This window comes from Muntiacus reevesi, chromosome 3 (assembly GCF_963930625.1).
Source record: "Muntiacus reevesi chromosome 3, mMunRee1.1, whole genome shotgun sequence".
Classification (NCBI taxonomy): Eukaryota; Metazoa; Chordata; class Mammalia; order Artiodactyla; family Cervidae; genus Muntiacus; species Muntiacus reevesi.
The window spans coordinates 11,686,363-11,701,389 of NC_089251.1; the positions used below are offsets into that span (position 1 = coordinate 11,686,363).

A 15,027-nucleotide genomic window follows, 5' to 3' on the forward strand; every position below is an offset into this window, starting at 1 on the left:
TTACCCAGTTACATACTTACTACTTTAAGATCTTAAGGAGTCTCTGGTTTTCTTTTTTCCCCTCTCTCCCTCTCCCCACTTGAAATTTGTAACCAGTATATTTGCAGAGCAAAAGTACAGTAGATTCAGGGATGCATTTGAGGCTATGTAAGCAAATGATGACAATGTAAAAGGTTATTTGTCCAAATTTGCATTCATACAAAACATGGCGTGCTGTGATTTCAGAATAAATGTGTTTTAAAATATTTTCTAAATACAGAGCTATTTCAGCCCTAAGTTGACTAAGAAACTACATTTCTATGATAAGCCATAATTACTCTTTGGAAAATTATTGGGCTTAAAAAAATACCTACCTAATGGTACCTGAAGAGTGAGTCTCACTTTGTCCCTTTCTACTTCTGCCTTCACTTCTAAGAATCCTTTTTCCTCTCTTTCATTGGTTTTTATTGCAAGACAAAGAGATATGGCATTAACACCTATTTAAAATTGTAGAAAAAGAAATTTTTTTTCAGGTAAGAACCTATAGTCAAATTATATAAATTTCTGTGGATATTTACTTTTACCTTTCTCTGAGTTGTTTGAGTGTCTTTTTCTATATATTAGCTCATTTGTTTGCAATTTCAGTTCTGAAATTCTAATTAAAACTCAGGGTCATTTGTCACTTGCATGACAGTGTTGGTGGGAGCTGGGGAAGTTTATGAGATTTGGTTAAATATTATGGATTTGAGTTTTTCTCCCTTCTATGTGTTTGGCTGTGCTTCTGGACACATTAATAAGTGGCCATTTTTTCTGGAATTCTGTACTCTTCCTGCTTCCTTTCATTACATTAGGCAAGGTTCCACTAGATGAGACATTTGCAGTCTTAAGACTTCCTGCCAGGGTTCAGACTTTGTATTTTTGACATTGAAGCTGTCGTGTTCCTAAAGCTACTTAATTAGAAACACATTCATTTCAGTGTACACTAGAGAAAGCTTGGACAGCAGAGCCAGGCACACTGGGAAGTTTGAGCATTTGTGTAGCTGGCAGCTAAACTAATGGTTTACAGTTTAAGGGAAAAAAATATCATAGGGCATTTCCTTGCCCCTAGAAGCAAAGGAAAGCTGAATGTGCACAGCAGATACCCTTTTTTTTTTTTTTTAAAGGAGAGAAAAAGAAGAAGAAAAAAGGAAAGAAAAGACAACTCCACTTTCACTGCAGTTGCGTGTCCAATTCTTTCTTTGGCTATTATCAAATACAAAAGTCTAAAAGAATAGTTCCCAAACTGTGCTGCTAATATTCAAGTCTGTTTTACAGGCTCCCAAGATATATTACTGCTGAGATCTGTAGTAAGGAGAACATTTTATATTCTGAAGAAGAATTTTTGCTTGAAGAATTTTATTTGTTGAATGGTAATGAGGGAATTGTGCTCTTTCTTATTTTTAAATGTTTGAGCAATTTTAAAATGCACATCTGATGTTTTAAAAACCTTGGTTGCCTATCCACTGCTTTCAGGATAAAGCCTAAACTCTTTAGCATTCAGTGGAAAGAAAACCTCCCCTTTTTTCATTTCTTACCACTCACTCCTTGTTTCCCTACCCTATTCCCAAGAAAGCCACCTTCTTAGGTCTACTTCCATGCCACCAGCTGCCCTGCAGGAAAGGTACCTGGTCACCTCCGACTGAGGCAGGTATCTTTCCACTGGTCTCATAAAATATCCTTTGTACCTTTCCCAGGAGGTATCACATGTTGGAGAGACAGATGGAAAAGTTGTCAATCTTTCCCTTCATGTCTACTCCCTCCACTACTCCCAGGAAAAGCACTGTGTGGGAGGTGGGATTGGGAATTGTCAGTCCAGTATTACAGAGTCAAAGTGCCGTTAGAGGAAGAAGCTTTGGAGTCAAGCCCTAGGGTTGCCACTTGTTCTCTGGCATTGTTGTTGCTCACTTGCTCAGTTGTGTCTGACTCTTTGTGACCCCATGAACTGCACCACGCCAAGCTTCTCTGTCCTACACTATCTCCCTGAGTTTGCTCAAACTCATGTCCATTGAGTCAGTGACACCATCCAGCTGTCTCATCCTCTGTCACCCCCTTCTCCTCCTGCCTTCAATCTTTCCCAGCATCGGGGTCTTTTCCAGTGAGTCAGTTCTTTGCATCAGGTGGCCAAAGAATTGGAGCTTCAGCTTTAGCACCAGTCCTTCCAATCAGTATCCCGGTTTGATTTCCTTTCCTATTGACTGATTTGATCTCCTTGCTGTCCAGCACCGCAGTTCAAAAGTACCAAGTGATTTAAGTGCTCTGTGCCTACTCCCTCCTCTGTGAAGTGGGCATAATACCTACCTTGTGAGGTTGTTGTGTGAATTAAGAAAGCTGAATTTGAAGTTCCTTGTATAATGTTTATCCCATTTATCATTGTTAAGTAGCAGCATAATGGTAATGTGTGTGTGTGTGCACCTGAAACCAAGGGAAATGAATCCACGATGCCCAGGTTTTAAAGCCCTTGGAGCTGGGTTCTCACCTCCTGTTCAGTCACTAACTAAGGGAACCCATTGCTCTGGGGATGAAGCACTTTGAAAAGGTTTTTTGAATTACGGTATCACCGGATGGCATGTGTACAGTTGGGTTGGAGATGCTTACTGGCTGTGATATACTCTGTCCAGTTAGAATAGACAGATCACATCTTTTGATGGCAGAAGGAAATAGCAAATAAAAAAAAAATCATCCCTTTTTGAAGCACATTATGCCCTCCATCTGACATTGTTAATTGCTTTTTCTGTTGTAATCATGGCAACAATGGTTCCCATTTGTACCAGGAACCATACTGGTCACTCGATGTGTATTTTCTCATTCTGATAGCAAGCTGGCAGTTAGATTCCAAAATGCCATTTTAAAGATAAGGCAACTGAGGCTATGCAATTGCATGGCTGCTATTTAGGGACTAATGCCCAGGTCAGTGCTCTTCCCGCCACTCATCCTGCTTCGAAGGCTGCCTGCATTTTGAAATTCTTCCTAAGTTTCTAGGCTTGGAAACAAAATGTCATATTAGGATTTTTGTTGTGAAAGGAAATGTAACTGTGCATACGTTTATTAAAACAGTTTTTCTCCAAATAGTGAACCATCTGTAATTTTCTGTCAGAAGCAACAGACATTAAAGCAGCTGTGTGTCTCTGTTTCTCTTCACAGTGCTCCCATGCCCTACCTCATAGGAATCCATTTAAGTTTAATGGAGGTAAGTTGACTTCTCTCCTCCCCTGATCTCCCTACTTGCGGTTTTGTTTGCCTCATGGCAGTGGAAAAGATGCAGTCTCTGGATTCACGGCGCGACCCATGGGAGTGTGTCAGAGCAACCCCTCATGCACAGAGCTGGGTGTTCAGCTTAGACCCTTTCCACTGGGCTCTTGTTTCCAGTGTTTTTCCACTTTGTTTGGAGATTGTCAATTTTCATGGGTGAGGGAGTGAAGTTCAAAGAGGCAGGAGGAAAGGGTTCTTCAAGGGTTTGAATGAGGGAAGGAAAATGATTCACTTTCAAAATGATGTTTATTATAAATCACTGCAACTATATTACATTTTTCTCTGTAGAAAATGTGGTATAGAAAATATATAGAAGTATAAAGAGGAAAATTAAAATTATCCACAGTATCATTATTCCAGATTCATCTGTTAGCATTTTATTATTCTTCATCCTTGTCTTTATTCTGTGAATATATATTTTGTATAAATGTACTTAGCTGATATGGTATAGAATTTTATGTCTTTATTTCATTTAACATTATGGCTTGGGGATTTCTGCATTTTCGTCTACTGTCAGTAATAATTTTTAATTTGCTACCTGTCCTTCCAACTGTTCGAATATGCCACAGCTTAGCCATTTTCCCGTTACTGTTGGACACTTATGCTGTTTATAATTTTTCACTATTATAAATAGCATTTCAGTGAACATCTTTATGCATAAGGCTTAATCTGCATCTTGACTTACTTCCTTAGCATAGAACCCCTAAAGTAGAAATGCTTGGTCAAAGCTATGAATCTAAGGACAGATTGCTTTCTGCATGGCTGTACCGAGTAGATAGCAATTCTTTTAAAGGACTTTTCTGTGCTTTTGTCAGTGTTGCTGGTTTGTAGACACGAACCCTAAGCTTTTCCCTCCTCGGGAGACAGCTGAATTTGCACTGGAGCAAAATAGGACAGGAGGCAGGGGACTTGCCTGTTTTGCACAGGAGATAAGCTCTCAGAGGGAAAAGCTAAAGCCATGTCCGTCTGTGATGATGCTTTGCATGTCTTAAAGGAAGTGCTACTTCTCTTCTTCTGTTCCCTTCATTTCACGTCGACGAGGACCACCTGCTTCTTCACTGTTGCACACTGTGCTATTGTGCTTACGAAAATGAAACAAGTTGGTTATCGAAAAACCTGTTTGTTTGACATTGAGAATCTTGATCAAAATAGACCACAGAAATCTGCTCAAATTTCTAATTTGACAGGACGGCCATGTGGCTCCTACATTCTGTTAACAGTTCCTCCTTGTCATCACCCAGCCCTGAACACATACAGTACACAGTTTATGGACTGTCTTGGATGGTGTATTTAGATCAGATTGAAGAAATTTCTTCTGTGTTTTACCTTTGTTTGTCTAGTTTGGGGGTGTATTCAAAGCCCCTGTGTGAGAAATTGAAAGTGAATACTTGCTAATAGACCTTTCGTGCCAATTGTTGTACAGTTGGAAACACTAATCTAAAGACCATTTGGTCTATCGGCATCCACAGCTCTTTCTTGCCTCTTCTGCCTTCCGGACTGTTCCAGCACGGATTTTTTCTGACTGCTTTTCACGGTCCTTTACCTTGAGCATTGTCCAGGTTTCCAGTCTTGGTTTGCTTTTCTTCTCTATATACCCTCTGGCCATCTTTTTAAAGGCTTTTTGCTTTTGCTACCAAGGTGATGTCAGTGACTCCCAGCTGTGATTCTAACACTGACATGACTCTCTCTGAACTTACAGCCCAGAGTTGCAAGTCCCAATTGAAGGTCACCGAGATGTACTGTCGATGTCTCAAATTCAGTTTTCCCCAAACCCCTTATTATCTGCACATACACACCCATCGAGTTACTTCACTCCCCTTCCACTGTTCCTGGTCCCTGTGAACGGCACCACTGGCTGAAAAGTCACAAGGGGACACACTGAGTGTGGCTGAGTGTCCGCTTCCTTGTTCTTTCTACACAGTCACAGTCTCTGACATGTTGCTCCCTCTTTTCCTTTCTCACTGCCTTTATAGACGTTTTACCTTGCTTTTTTAGATTTTTGCAAAGCCTTGTTTTTCATTCAAAAATCTAAATCAAGGCCTCTGTGTTCCAAACATTTTGCTAGGTCACAGAGGTATGAAGATGAGTATGAAATTCAGTCCCTGGTTCAAACATTTAGGGGTTGCCCTCTACCTAGTCACTCTGAACTCAGTAGCCTGCCTTCCAGCCTCCTCTGCCCCACCCCTGGGTTCTGGTCAGTCTCCCTGCTGCTGTCAAGCCTTCTGTCCGCTCGCTGTCTCCTGTTACCCAGGGCTCTAACTGGTCCCTAACACGCCCACATCTGTGTGCCCCTGCACTGCTAAGCTTCCTCTTCCCCACCTGTTTGAGGAAGTCCTCCCATTTGACTGTTGTCTTTGCTTACTGTCCCTCTTGCCCAGGATGACAGCTGTTGGCTTCCCTGTCCTCTCCATCATCCCTAGGAGCAAGGGCTCTTTGGGAAAAAGGACTGTGCTTTGTTCACTGTGGTGTCCTCAGTACCCACCAGGATGCCCAACAGCTGCTTTCTGAAAAGAAGGATGGAGTAAGTGCTTGGAAACCTGAAATTCAGAGCACACTTAGTGCTCTCCAAAAGGCATTGCTGTTTTCAGGGAACCCAGCACCATAATTTTACTTAAAGATGGAGGGAGTCGATTTTTTTTTAACCTTTTATATGATTGTAGTAATTGAAAACAAGGGAATTTTTTTGTAATAAAACATGCAGTGCACAATATGCATAATTTTGGAGCTAAAACTTGAGACAGAGTTTTGCACTTAGGTGAATGGTTCCAAGTTCACTCTCCTCAGCTTTTGAAGGGTTTTAAATGAGAAGGTTTGGGAAGCACTGGCCAAGATAAATCTTAGCCCTGTTGATTTAAATTAGGGAGGAGTTTGCCGTGCTGTACTGATATGTGGTCAGAACTGAAAGAAAAACCAAAATAGTAGTTGCCCCACTCTTGAAGCCAGCTGAGACACTCTCCAGACAAAAACAGCATTGCCTGCATGTGAGGCAGCTGTGAACGCCCAAGTCAAGAGATGTAGTCTCCTGATCTGCCCTGGATTTCAGTTCGGACTCGGAATGCTTTAGCCATGCTTTGTGATTGCACTGATCTGGCTCTATTATACCTTCAAATGAGAGAGATGCTTCCCTGAGACTTCTTCCAAGAGCTGTGGGCTATAATGCCTGGGGGTGGAGCGTGTACCTGGACCCAAAGGAAAGCTCTTTCAGGAAGGAGCTAGGCAGGGCCCATCTCCTCTCGCACACTAGTTTTCTTACTGGCAATTCAGCAAAAGGCTTATTTTTTACTGTCTTGTTATTTTTTCTTGAAAGCTATAGGCACCTTATTATGCCTTTGCATATGTGCCAGAATTTTTTAAACTTCAAATGAATGTGGCAGATGTTCATAAAAGTTTAGAAAAAGCTACCATAGGAAGACTTTTTAACCATTTTTATGACACTCAAATTTGTTGCACAAAAAGAAATATAAATTATAACCTAGTGTTTTCATTTGAAAAAAGGTTATTTGGGGAGAAGATATAATTCCAGCCTTCACACTCTTACAGGGTACCCTGTTTGCTAACTGGTAACATAGTCACCTAGAAGAGTCTGCCTTCCTTCTAAAGTGACAAGTTTCTAGCTGATCCTCATTCTTATCCTTCCACTGCCTTTTTATATCCTTTCTCTCATTTAAGCAAACACTAATTTGAGGCTGGTGGTAAGTTAGCAGGATAGCCAAGGGTATTGGCATAGACCTAGTTTCTTCTTGGAGAGAATGATCCTGTTAGCTGGCTAGGAAATACCAAAACGCAGCCAGATTACACAGTAACTATTTCCCTTCATTCCCTCGACCTCAGTTGAGTTCAGGAGATGCTCTGCAGCTCCTGCTCTGTGCCAGGTCTGGTAACGGGGTGCCAGATCAGGTCTGGTAGGTGTGTTCCTTCTCCTTTTTTTGATAAATGAAGATCTTCCTTTCCAAGCCTCACCAAGAAATGCTCTGTATACAGGTCTCAGAGCATGAGGAATGCATGCAGAAGGTGTTTTTGTTTTTTGTTTTTTAATTCCTGGTGGTGGAATGGTCAAAAAGCAGGAAAGAAAGGTGATAGCAGTGATGCAGTGCAGACAGAGGCTCAGGTTAGCCTGAGGGTGAAGCTCCCCTTTCCACAGAGGCAGAAAAGTGTGGCAGTGGAAATAGGCTGTGGGTTCTGGCTTTCCTGTTCCCTCCTTGTTTGATCTTGGGCAAGGCGATGGACCTCTGCCCCTGTTTTCTCGCCTGTAAAATAGGGGCAGTGGCATGAGTTCAATGGAGGTCAGTAGCCATTGCTATTTTTATTTCCTTAGTGGCCTTAAAGCCATTTATGTTGAGTTGATGGCTTTGAAATTGTGTTTTAGGAACTCTTGGGTTCCAGGGATTATCATCTTCATTCCCTAGGGAAAGAATTTCAGTAGAATTGGCTTGTACCCGCCCTGTTTTCTCCTGGTCAGCAGTGCTGGAGACACTGTGCTGGGGACGGGAGTGGTACTTCCTAAGAACTTGATAAATGGACTTCCCATCCCCTGCCTGACCATTCCCCTCAGTAGTAATTTCAGTGTTATTTTGTGTCTGTATTTACTTTCTTCATTTATAGGAGTGGTTAGTACCCATCTTTTAAGAGTGTGGTAAAGATTAAAGAAATGAGTTCCATGTATGTCCAGCGTATCCCAGTGTATGGCCTGTGGTCGGTACACAGTACACATCCCCTTCTATAGAAATGTTTTGAGAGCCTTCTGTGTACTAGGCGTTGTATTGCAGTAGGGGTTCTCTGTAAAATGGTGAATGTGACACAGCCTGTGCCTTCAGAGTTTTGTCTGGAACAGATGCAGACAAGGAGAACGTATTTGGAGGGAGTTTGAGAAGCTGTAGGCTCTGCTAGAGAAGACAGCAGACAGAGCCTTGAGGGCTCTGCTTCTCAGAGGAAAGGAATGCCTGAATGGAAACTGAGCAGATAAATTTGACTTCCACCAAGGGGACAGGGAGCATCATCTACAAAGATTTACAGTGTAGACCATGGCTTTCCCAGGAGGTCTGAACAGTTCATTGTCTGGCAGGAGCATGGAGCTGAAGGGGGAAAGGATTGCTGAGGGAGGCAGGCCAGGGCCAGGCCATCCAGGGCCTTGTAAGCCGTGTTAAAGAGTCTCAACTTTATAGGGCAATGGGGAGCCATTGAAGGGTGTAAATAGGGGAGGGACATGGTCAGGCCGCCTCCTCCTGGGCTGTTAGAAACACGGTCCTTACATATAAAATGTTTGGAAATGGCTTAACCAAGTTAATAAAGTAGAGTGTTATTTGTAAAGATCAAGGTAATTCTTAAGTATATTACACACCACAACCATATATATAAAATTCAGATGTTATTGTCCCAAACCCAAGCTTCTGAACCATGATAGAGATGTTTGTAGTGAAGACTTTCTGTGAGGTTTTAAGCACAATTTTTACTAGGTTTTTGTTTCTTCTCTGTTTCCAACTACTTTCTATGAATTAGATAATCTTTCTACAGCTCAGTTTGAGAGGATAAATTTAGGATATATACTAAGTACTAGTTCCAGGTAGTAGGAACAGGGGGAGTGACACCCAGGTACCAAGTTCATAAGGCCTCTACCTACCTCTCCCACCAGTGCACTTTCAAGACACATGTGATGTGGGCAGAAGGAGACAGGCCCAGCCCACAGCTTACCTCTCTTCCTCACCGTCTTTTATGTAGGAAGGCTTAGCCGGAGCATATGGAAGCCTGATTTTGCAAATGCACTAAGTACTTAAGACAGCATCCCAGTCCATATTGAAATGCCTCTTCTTGATCGCTGGGACCCAGATCTGGTATTTGTCGGCATAGTGGTTTAACCATGGAGCTTTCACACAAAATAGCAGGATTTACTTATTTACAGAAAAGGAAAAATAACTTTTATCCCCCTTTACCTCTCAAAGAACTTGAATTGCTGTCAACTGTATTGGCACCATTTTAACTAGTTTTTTTCTTTTCATTTTTCTCTGCATAGGAAGTCTTTAATCCTGTGTTCATTTTTTAAAAGTTTCATGGTGAGGGTTAGAATGTTTCTTGTTTACCATTGTACCGTTTTGCTTCGTCATAGGACTCCATGGGTAGACAGTAGTCAGATATAGTTTTCGCTTGTTAATATTGTGATTCATGCAAAAACTCTGAGCCATAACTATATGCAGGTATAGGTGGTGATTGTGCATCCGTCCTCACAAGAATTGAGAAGTTTAACTGCATATGAGATCTGTTTGTTAGCGATGAGTGATCATAGCCCTGCTTTATAAAAAAGTGATATTTGCCTGAAAAATTCCACCTGGTAATTCCAGTCATAGGCTCATGAGAAGAGCTTTAGCAAGAAAGAGAGAGACCCTCTCATTGGGAAGGAGCTGCCATCTTTTGATCTTTTGTGTCTTTCTCAACACCACACACAGTGCTGGGTGCTCCACCTGTTCTCACTTCTTCACATCCTAAGACTCTCTCTGCCAAGGAGGAGGTATCTGTATTTACAAATGGGGAAGCTGAGGCTCAGAGAGAGAAAATAATTTGCATCCAGTTTCTCTGCTCTGATGGACTTGTCAATCCCCAGAGCCCCTGGGTGAGGCTGTGTAGATTACCCCTAACTCTGCCCCAGCCCTGGGCATAGAGGCTCTCACCTTTGCCTGAGCTTCTCCCTCTCAGGGAGGCCTCCAGGTCACGCGCTGGAGATTGCAACAAGGGGAAAGGAGGGGGGTCACGTGTGCCAGCCTCGTATTTCTCCAGAGGAAAGCTCTGAGTACACTTGTGACTAGGGCTGGTTACTTAGCCTCTCCAATCTCCATTCTCTCATCAGTGAAATTAAGATCATATTATCCATCTCAGAGAGTTGTGAGAACTAATTGATATAATGGATGTGAAGAGCTTTTTTAAAAAAAACTGTACCAAACATTATTCTTCATAGTGAGTACTCTAAAAATAAGAGACAAAGTTTAGATCAATGAATCCCTAATGCTTGCTTAATTACATAAAAAGAAAAGAAATTAGCCAGTAGCTTGGTCTTGCTAGAATTTCCTTAGCATGCTGTTATCAAGCAAAATCATCATGTGAATCTCTGTCACATCCAGAGCATTCAGAGCAAAATTAGAGCCTGAAGGATGTTCTGGATTTCACTTGATGAATTTCCTCTAGAAGCTCTCTCCTCCTCATGTGGCATCTGCTTTTAAAATGAGTGTGGTTCTTAAATGTCACTTATCTTAATGTTGGAATTAGTTAATATAAAGCAACTTAAATCTCTAGTAGTAATTTATGTAATCAAAGGGAACAAGTACTTCTGGCTGATTTAAGTATCTCTTGCAGTCAGTACATTTCCAGTCTAATTTGTTGTGACTGAAATGTTCTCTTGTGAGATGAGATAGCCCTCTGTTATAGATCAGAAAAACTGAGTAATTTATTAGGGAGGATCCCAGTAGAAAATGTGAAACCATCATTGATGCTTTTGTTTTCCAACTTTCCTGTCATCCCTTAGCCAGTCAATTTAGCAATGTGGAAACTGACTTCAAAGAAAACCTAAAGTTTCTAAATTGTTACTAAAAGAACTTAACCAAATTTCTATCAGATTAAGATAAAGAGCAGCATGCAGGAGGCTATGGAACAGAGTAGAAAGAACTCTTGGCCTCTAGAGTTGTGGAGACCTGGATTCAAATTCTAGCTCCACTGCTACTAGGTGACTTTAAACATGCTCCTTTGTTTAAAGGAGAAATCAGGTTAGCAGGAGGAAACACAGTTTGAGTTTGACCACTTTGTACAAAACTACTACTATGTTATCCTCTGAAGAGATGCCTATTGAAAATATTTAATAATGATAATATCACCCATTGAATGATGTTCTACTAATATACATGGCACGTGAGTCATGTAATTTTTAATTGTCATGCCTTTGTGAGGGGTGCTCCTATTTTTCAGATGGGGATGTAAAGATGCCTCTCTGAGCTTCAGACTCCTTGCTTGTAAAATGGGTAGATTCTCCACTTCATAGGAACTTTTTAATGAGGAGTAAATGAGAAAATTGGTACCTGACATGTTGTAGGCGCCAAATAAATGGAAGTGATTATCAGTATTATGTGTGTGTAGAACTGGTAAATTTTCTTTAAAATAAGCTGAGACATCTACCTAAGATTGGCTCTGCCCTCTTTTTCAGCTTCCTTTTGTTCTTTTTATTGAGTGACTTTCTAAATTGCATTAGCTTAAAGGCACTCTCAACTGAACACAGCCACATGGGACTGGTGACTTCTTTTCATAAACTCCTTGCAAGTGATTAGGGGCGGGGCCATCATGGGTGCTCAGAGACCAGAATATGATGATTGAAGAGCGGTACCCTTGGTCAGCCTAGTCAAATCCCACTTGGAATCAGAGCACATGTGGTTTTGTTTAACACCATGCTCAGCAGACTCACGGTACAGGTTTGTGACCATCAGACATTTGTTGCTGATATGTGAGGTCACCACAGTAGGGGTGTTTGTCAACCAAATTAAACTTCCCCTTAATGACCTAAAATAATTGATTTGGAAGGCCTTTAAATGAACCATGGAAATGTGTAAGCAAGCTGAAATCTGGTATTTTATGCAGGAATCATTGCATATTGTTTTGTTTGTCTTTGTTTTGCTTTGGTTGGGGAAAATGTAGGTGGACCAAGGGCTTTAGGAGACAGGCAGTGATCCTGAGTTTGAATCCCAGCTCCACTATTTGTCCTGCTTGGGCAAGTCACTGAGCATCTGTGCACGTTTGCCATAACATTTTCATCTGCAAAATGGGGTCACCTGCCTTAAAATGATGACAGTTAGAAATAACACAGCTGAAGTTCTGTGCACATTAGTAGGCCCTCACTCAAAGGTAACTGCTATTATTAATAAAGCATTTCCAGTGGGCATCTCTGAAGAAGAGAGTTTAATAATAATTTTGTACAGTGGTCAAACTGTAATATAATAACTCTACCTTCTTTTCCCCCTACTAAACCAATTTCTCCATTAAACTGCTCTCTCTACTAAACTTATCTATAGAAGAAAGTGTGACTAAAATTGCAACCTATAAATCTCTCTCTATATATAATCTGATTCTTAGCTGATTTCAAAATGAATTTAAAGTTGAGCATTTAAAATATATGCCAGTTAGACTACAAAAGAAGTGGGGCTTTTTTTTTTTTTTTTTTTTTTTTTTTTGCTTATTGGGTTCAGACATTCAGGACCTAAGCTCAGGCCTTTGCAGGTAATGAATGAGGCCACTGTACTACGTCTGTTTAGAAACAGAGGCATGGGCTCGGAGCTTTTCCTAAATATAATCAACAGTGGCACTTAAGTTGGACATTATCAACGTCCCACAGAATGTTTTTTGTGTCCTTCCTAAAACCCTTTCTTCCATAGACCCAAATATCTGACAAAAACTAAAACCTGCAGACTGGGCCTGCCTAGACTCCTAGACACATTCTTAACCAAATAGAATATCTGTTAAATCCTGGTGTCTAGGAGTCAATTGTTTTAAAAGATGCAGTCGTAATAAATTTATATCCTGCCACTTCAGCATTTCATTGAAAGTATTTTGTACTGACCGAATGGGTTAAATTATGAAGCTTGATAAGTACATATGCACATTACCCATCCTTAGCTTTAGAAGGGGAAAAAAAAAGGAAGAAAAAGATAGCTATGATTTTGGAAGTCATCCCAATTTTTAAAAATAAGAGAATTTGGACATTTTGGCATATGGGGTTTTTTAAATGAAATTTCATGGAACTGAAAACAGTCAATTTTAGGTTTCCAAAAATTGTTTTGATTTTCATTGGTATAAATTTGCCGCACATGGTTTTAGGGAAGTTCTGAGAGATGCATTTGGGACTTCGGGGTTGATTTTTTTTTTTTTTTTTTTTTTTTTGAGATTTGTGATTTATTTTTAAAAGGTGATTTTTTTTTTTTTTTTTTTAACTCAAAGTATAGATTGAAGGAGACCAGAGTTCCATTTCTAGGACAGTTTTTGGTAATGACATCGTTAAGCATTTCCGAGCAACTGGACTTGGGGCTGAACTATCGGGCATCATTTCAGCACCGTTTGGACGCAGCACAGCAGATCCCTCTCCCAGCATCTCTAAGTTAGAGTCTCGAGGCCAAGTGGTTCAGGCCGTTCCATTAGCAGCAGCTGCTGGTGATAAGCACTGTGAGAGTCACCTGTGTAGGGTCAGACTTATTGCACATCAAGGTTCAGCATTGTCGGAAGAGCGGGAAGATGCCCAGGAGGGGGCTCCAGGCCACCTGCTGTGTGAGGATCAAAGGGTTGAAAGGTCAGAGGGCACAGCTCCCTTAACCATATCTGTCTGTGCAATAGCTATTTCAGATTGTAAATCTTGGCGATTTCATTAAGTCCTCCTGGCTGCTACTGGGGCATTGAAATAATAAAATTTTATATCTGTTGCCTTTCCTGCCTCCGGCAGCCAGGCTGATACATTCTGTGCAAAATGGGGCATCTTTATGAAAACCTTTTCCGGAATGATCAGAGCAGTCTTAATGAAGCCTCAAATGAGGAAGCTGGGGTTCACAGGACCTCATCCTCTGAAAATGTTTTTTAAAAAGAAAAAAATCACACAAACTGTTTAGCAGCCTTTGGGATTTATGTAGTACCTCTCTTGTGGTAAACCGGTCCCAAAATATTGCCTATTGCTAAATGCTTAATCTTACACACAGGAGAAAAGGTGAGCTTTCTCAATGCTTCTGTTTATTAAATAGCCCCTGTTCTAATGACGACAGGGTCCTTTCTTTTGGACAACCCCAAGCAACTCTACAGATACTACTTCCCACTCAGCAGACCTTTCGGGTGTTTTTAGAGACATGTCTCCTGAATATGATTTTCCAAATATTTGTCCTAGATCTTAAAGTTGTTATGGACCTTTAGGGCTCCTTGGCTCTTGGGCAAGACAAATCACACTAATGGCTGCCCCTTTACTGCCCATATGTTTAAGACCCCCTGTCGTTTGTTTGAAAAGTTAAGAGATTTTCACAGTGAAGGTGCCATTTCTGAAATTTAAAGTGTTCCTTTTCACCAGGAGATAAGTTCACTCTGATTAAGTCCGTAATTCTCACTAAGCCATGTTTATGGGGGCAATAAACAATGTTTCAGCATGCTTGTTAAATTGGGTTTCCAACCTCTCCACTCTTTAAAAATTGACATTTCAAATAAAAGGCAGGTGGAGATGGGAGTCCAGGTTTGCTGTGCTTAGTGATGAATGAATGATGGCAAGTGGCAGTTGTGTGGGAGGGAAGAGGGCCCTCTTCTCTGAAAGGGTGACCCCAAACCGTTTTGGGGCTAGGGAATCAACATCCCCTTAAACTCCAAGTGAAACTCTTAAATTTAAGTTTCGTCATTTCAAATTGGATGGATACTAGTTTTGAAATACTGCTGGACGCATTACGCTTGTTATTTAATTTTCACAAGTCTGTGTTTTAGAAGTAGTGGCTTTGCCTTACAGATGATGAAATTTGGGCACAGAAAGGTTAAGTAACTCATCCCAAGTCATACAGCTAATGATTAGTAGGACAAAAATTCAAACCAAATTATTTTGTTGTGTGAAGTGTTTTAGAGTGTACGAAGAAAAATGATACTGGCCCTGCTTTTAGGGTCTGTTTGTTATTATATATTTAGCCTCCGATAAATTTATCCATGGAGGTTACAAGAGAAATACGTGACCTATGTGACTGTCCTCAGTATTTGGTAAACTAGAGAAGTAGAGGAGGCTCCAGA

At 40.9% G+C, this 15,027-nt stretch overlaps 1 protein-coding gene across 8 annotated transcripts in view; it reads left to right on the plus strand.

Moving 5' to 3' along the window:
• DENND1A (DENN domain containing 1A) overlaps positions 1-15,027 on the plus strand; it is a 522,551-nt gene that overhangs the window by 315,030 nt on the left and 192,494 nt on the right. For all 8 annotated transcript variants that reach the window (XM_065928479.1, XM_065928480.1, XM_065928483.1 and 5 more), the window contains one exon: positions 3,160-3,205. In XM_065928479.1, coding sequence (XP_065784551.1) covers positions 3,160-3,205 — 46 coding nt within the window. The remainder of the gene's footprint in view (positions 1-3,159; positions 3,206-15,027) is intronic.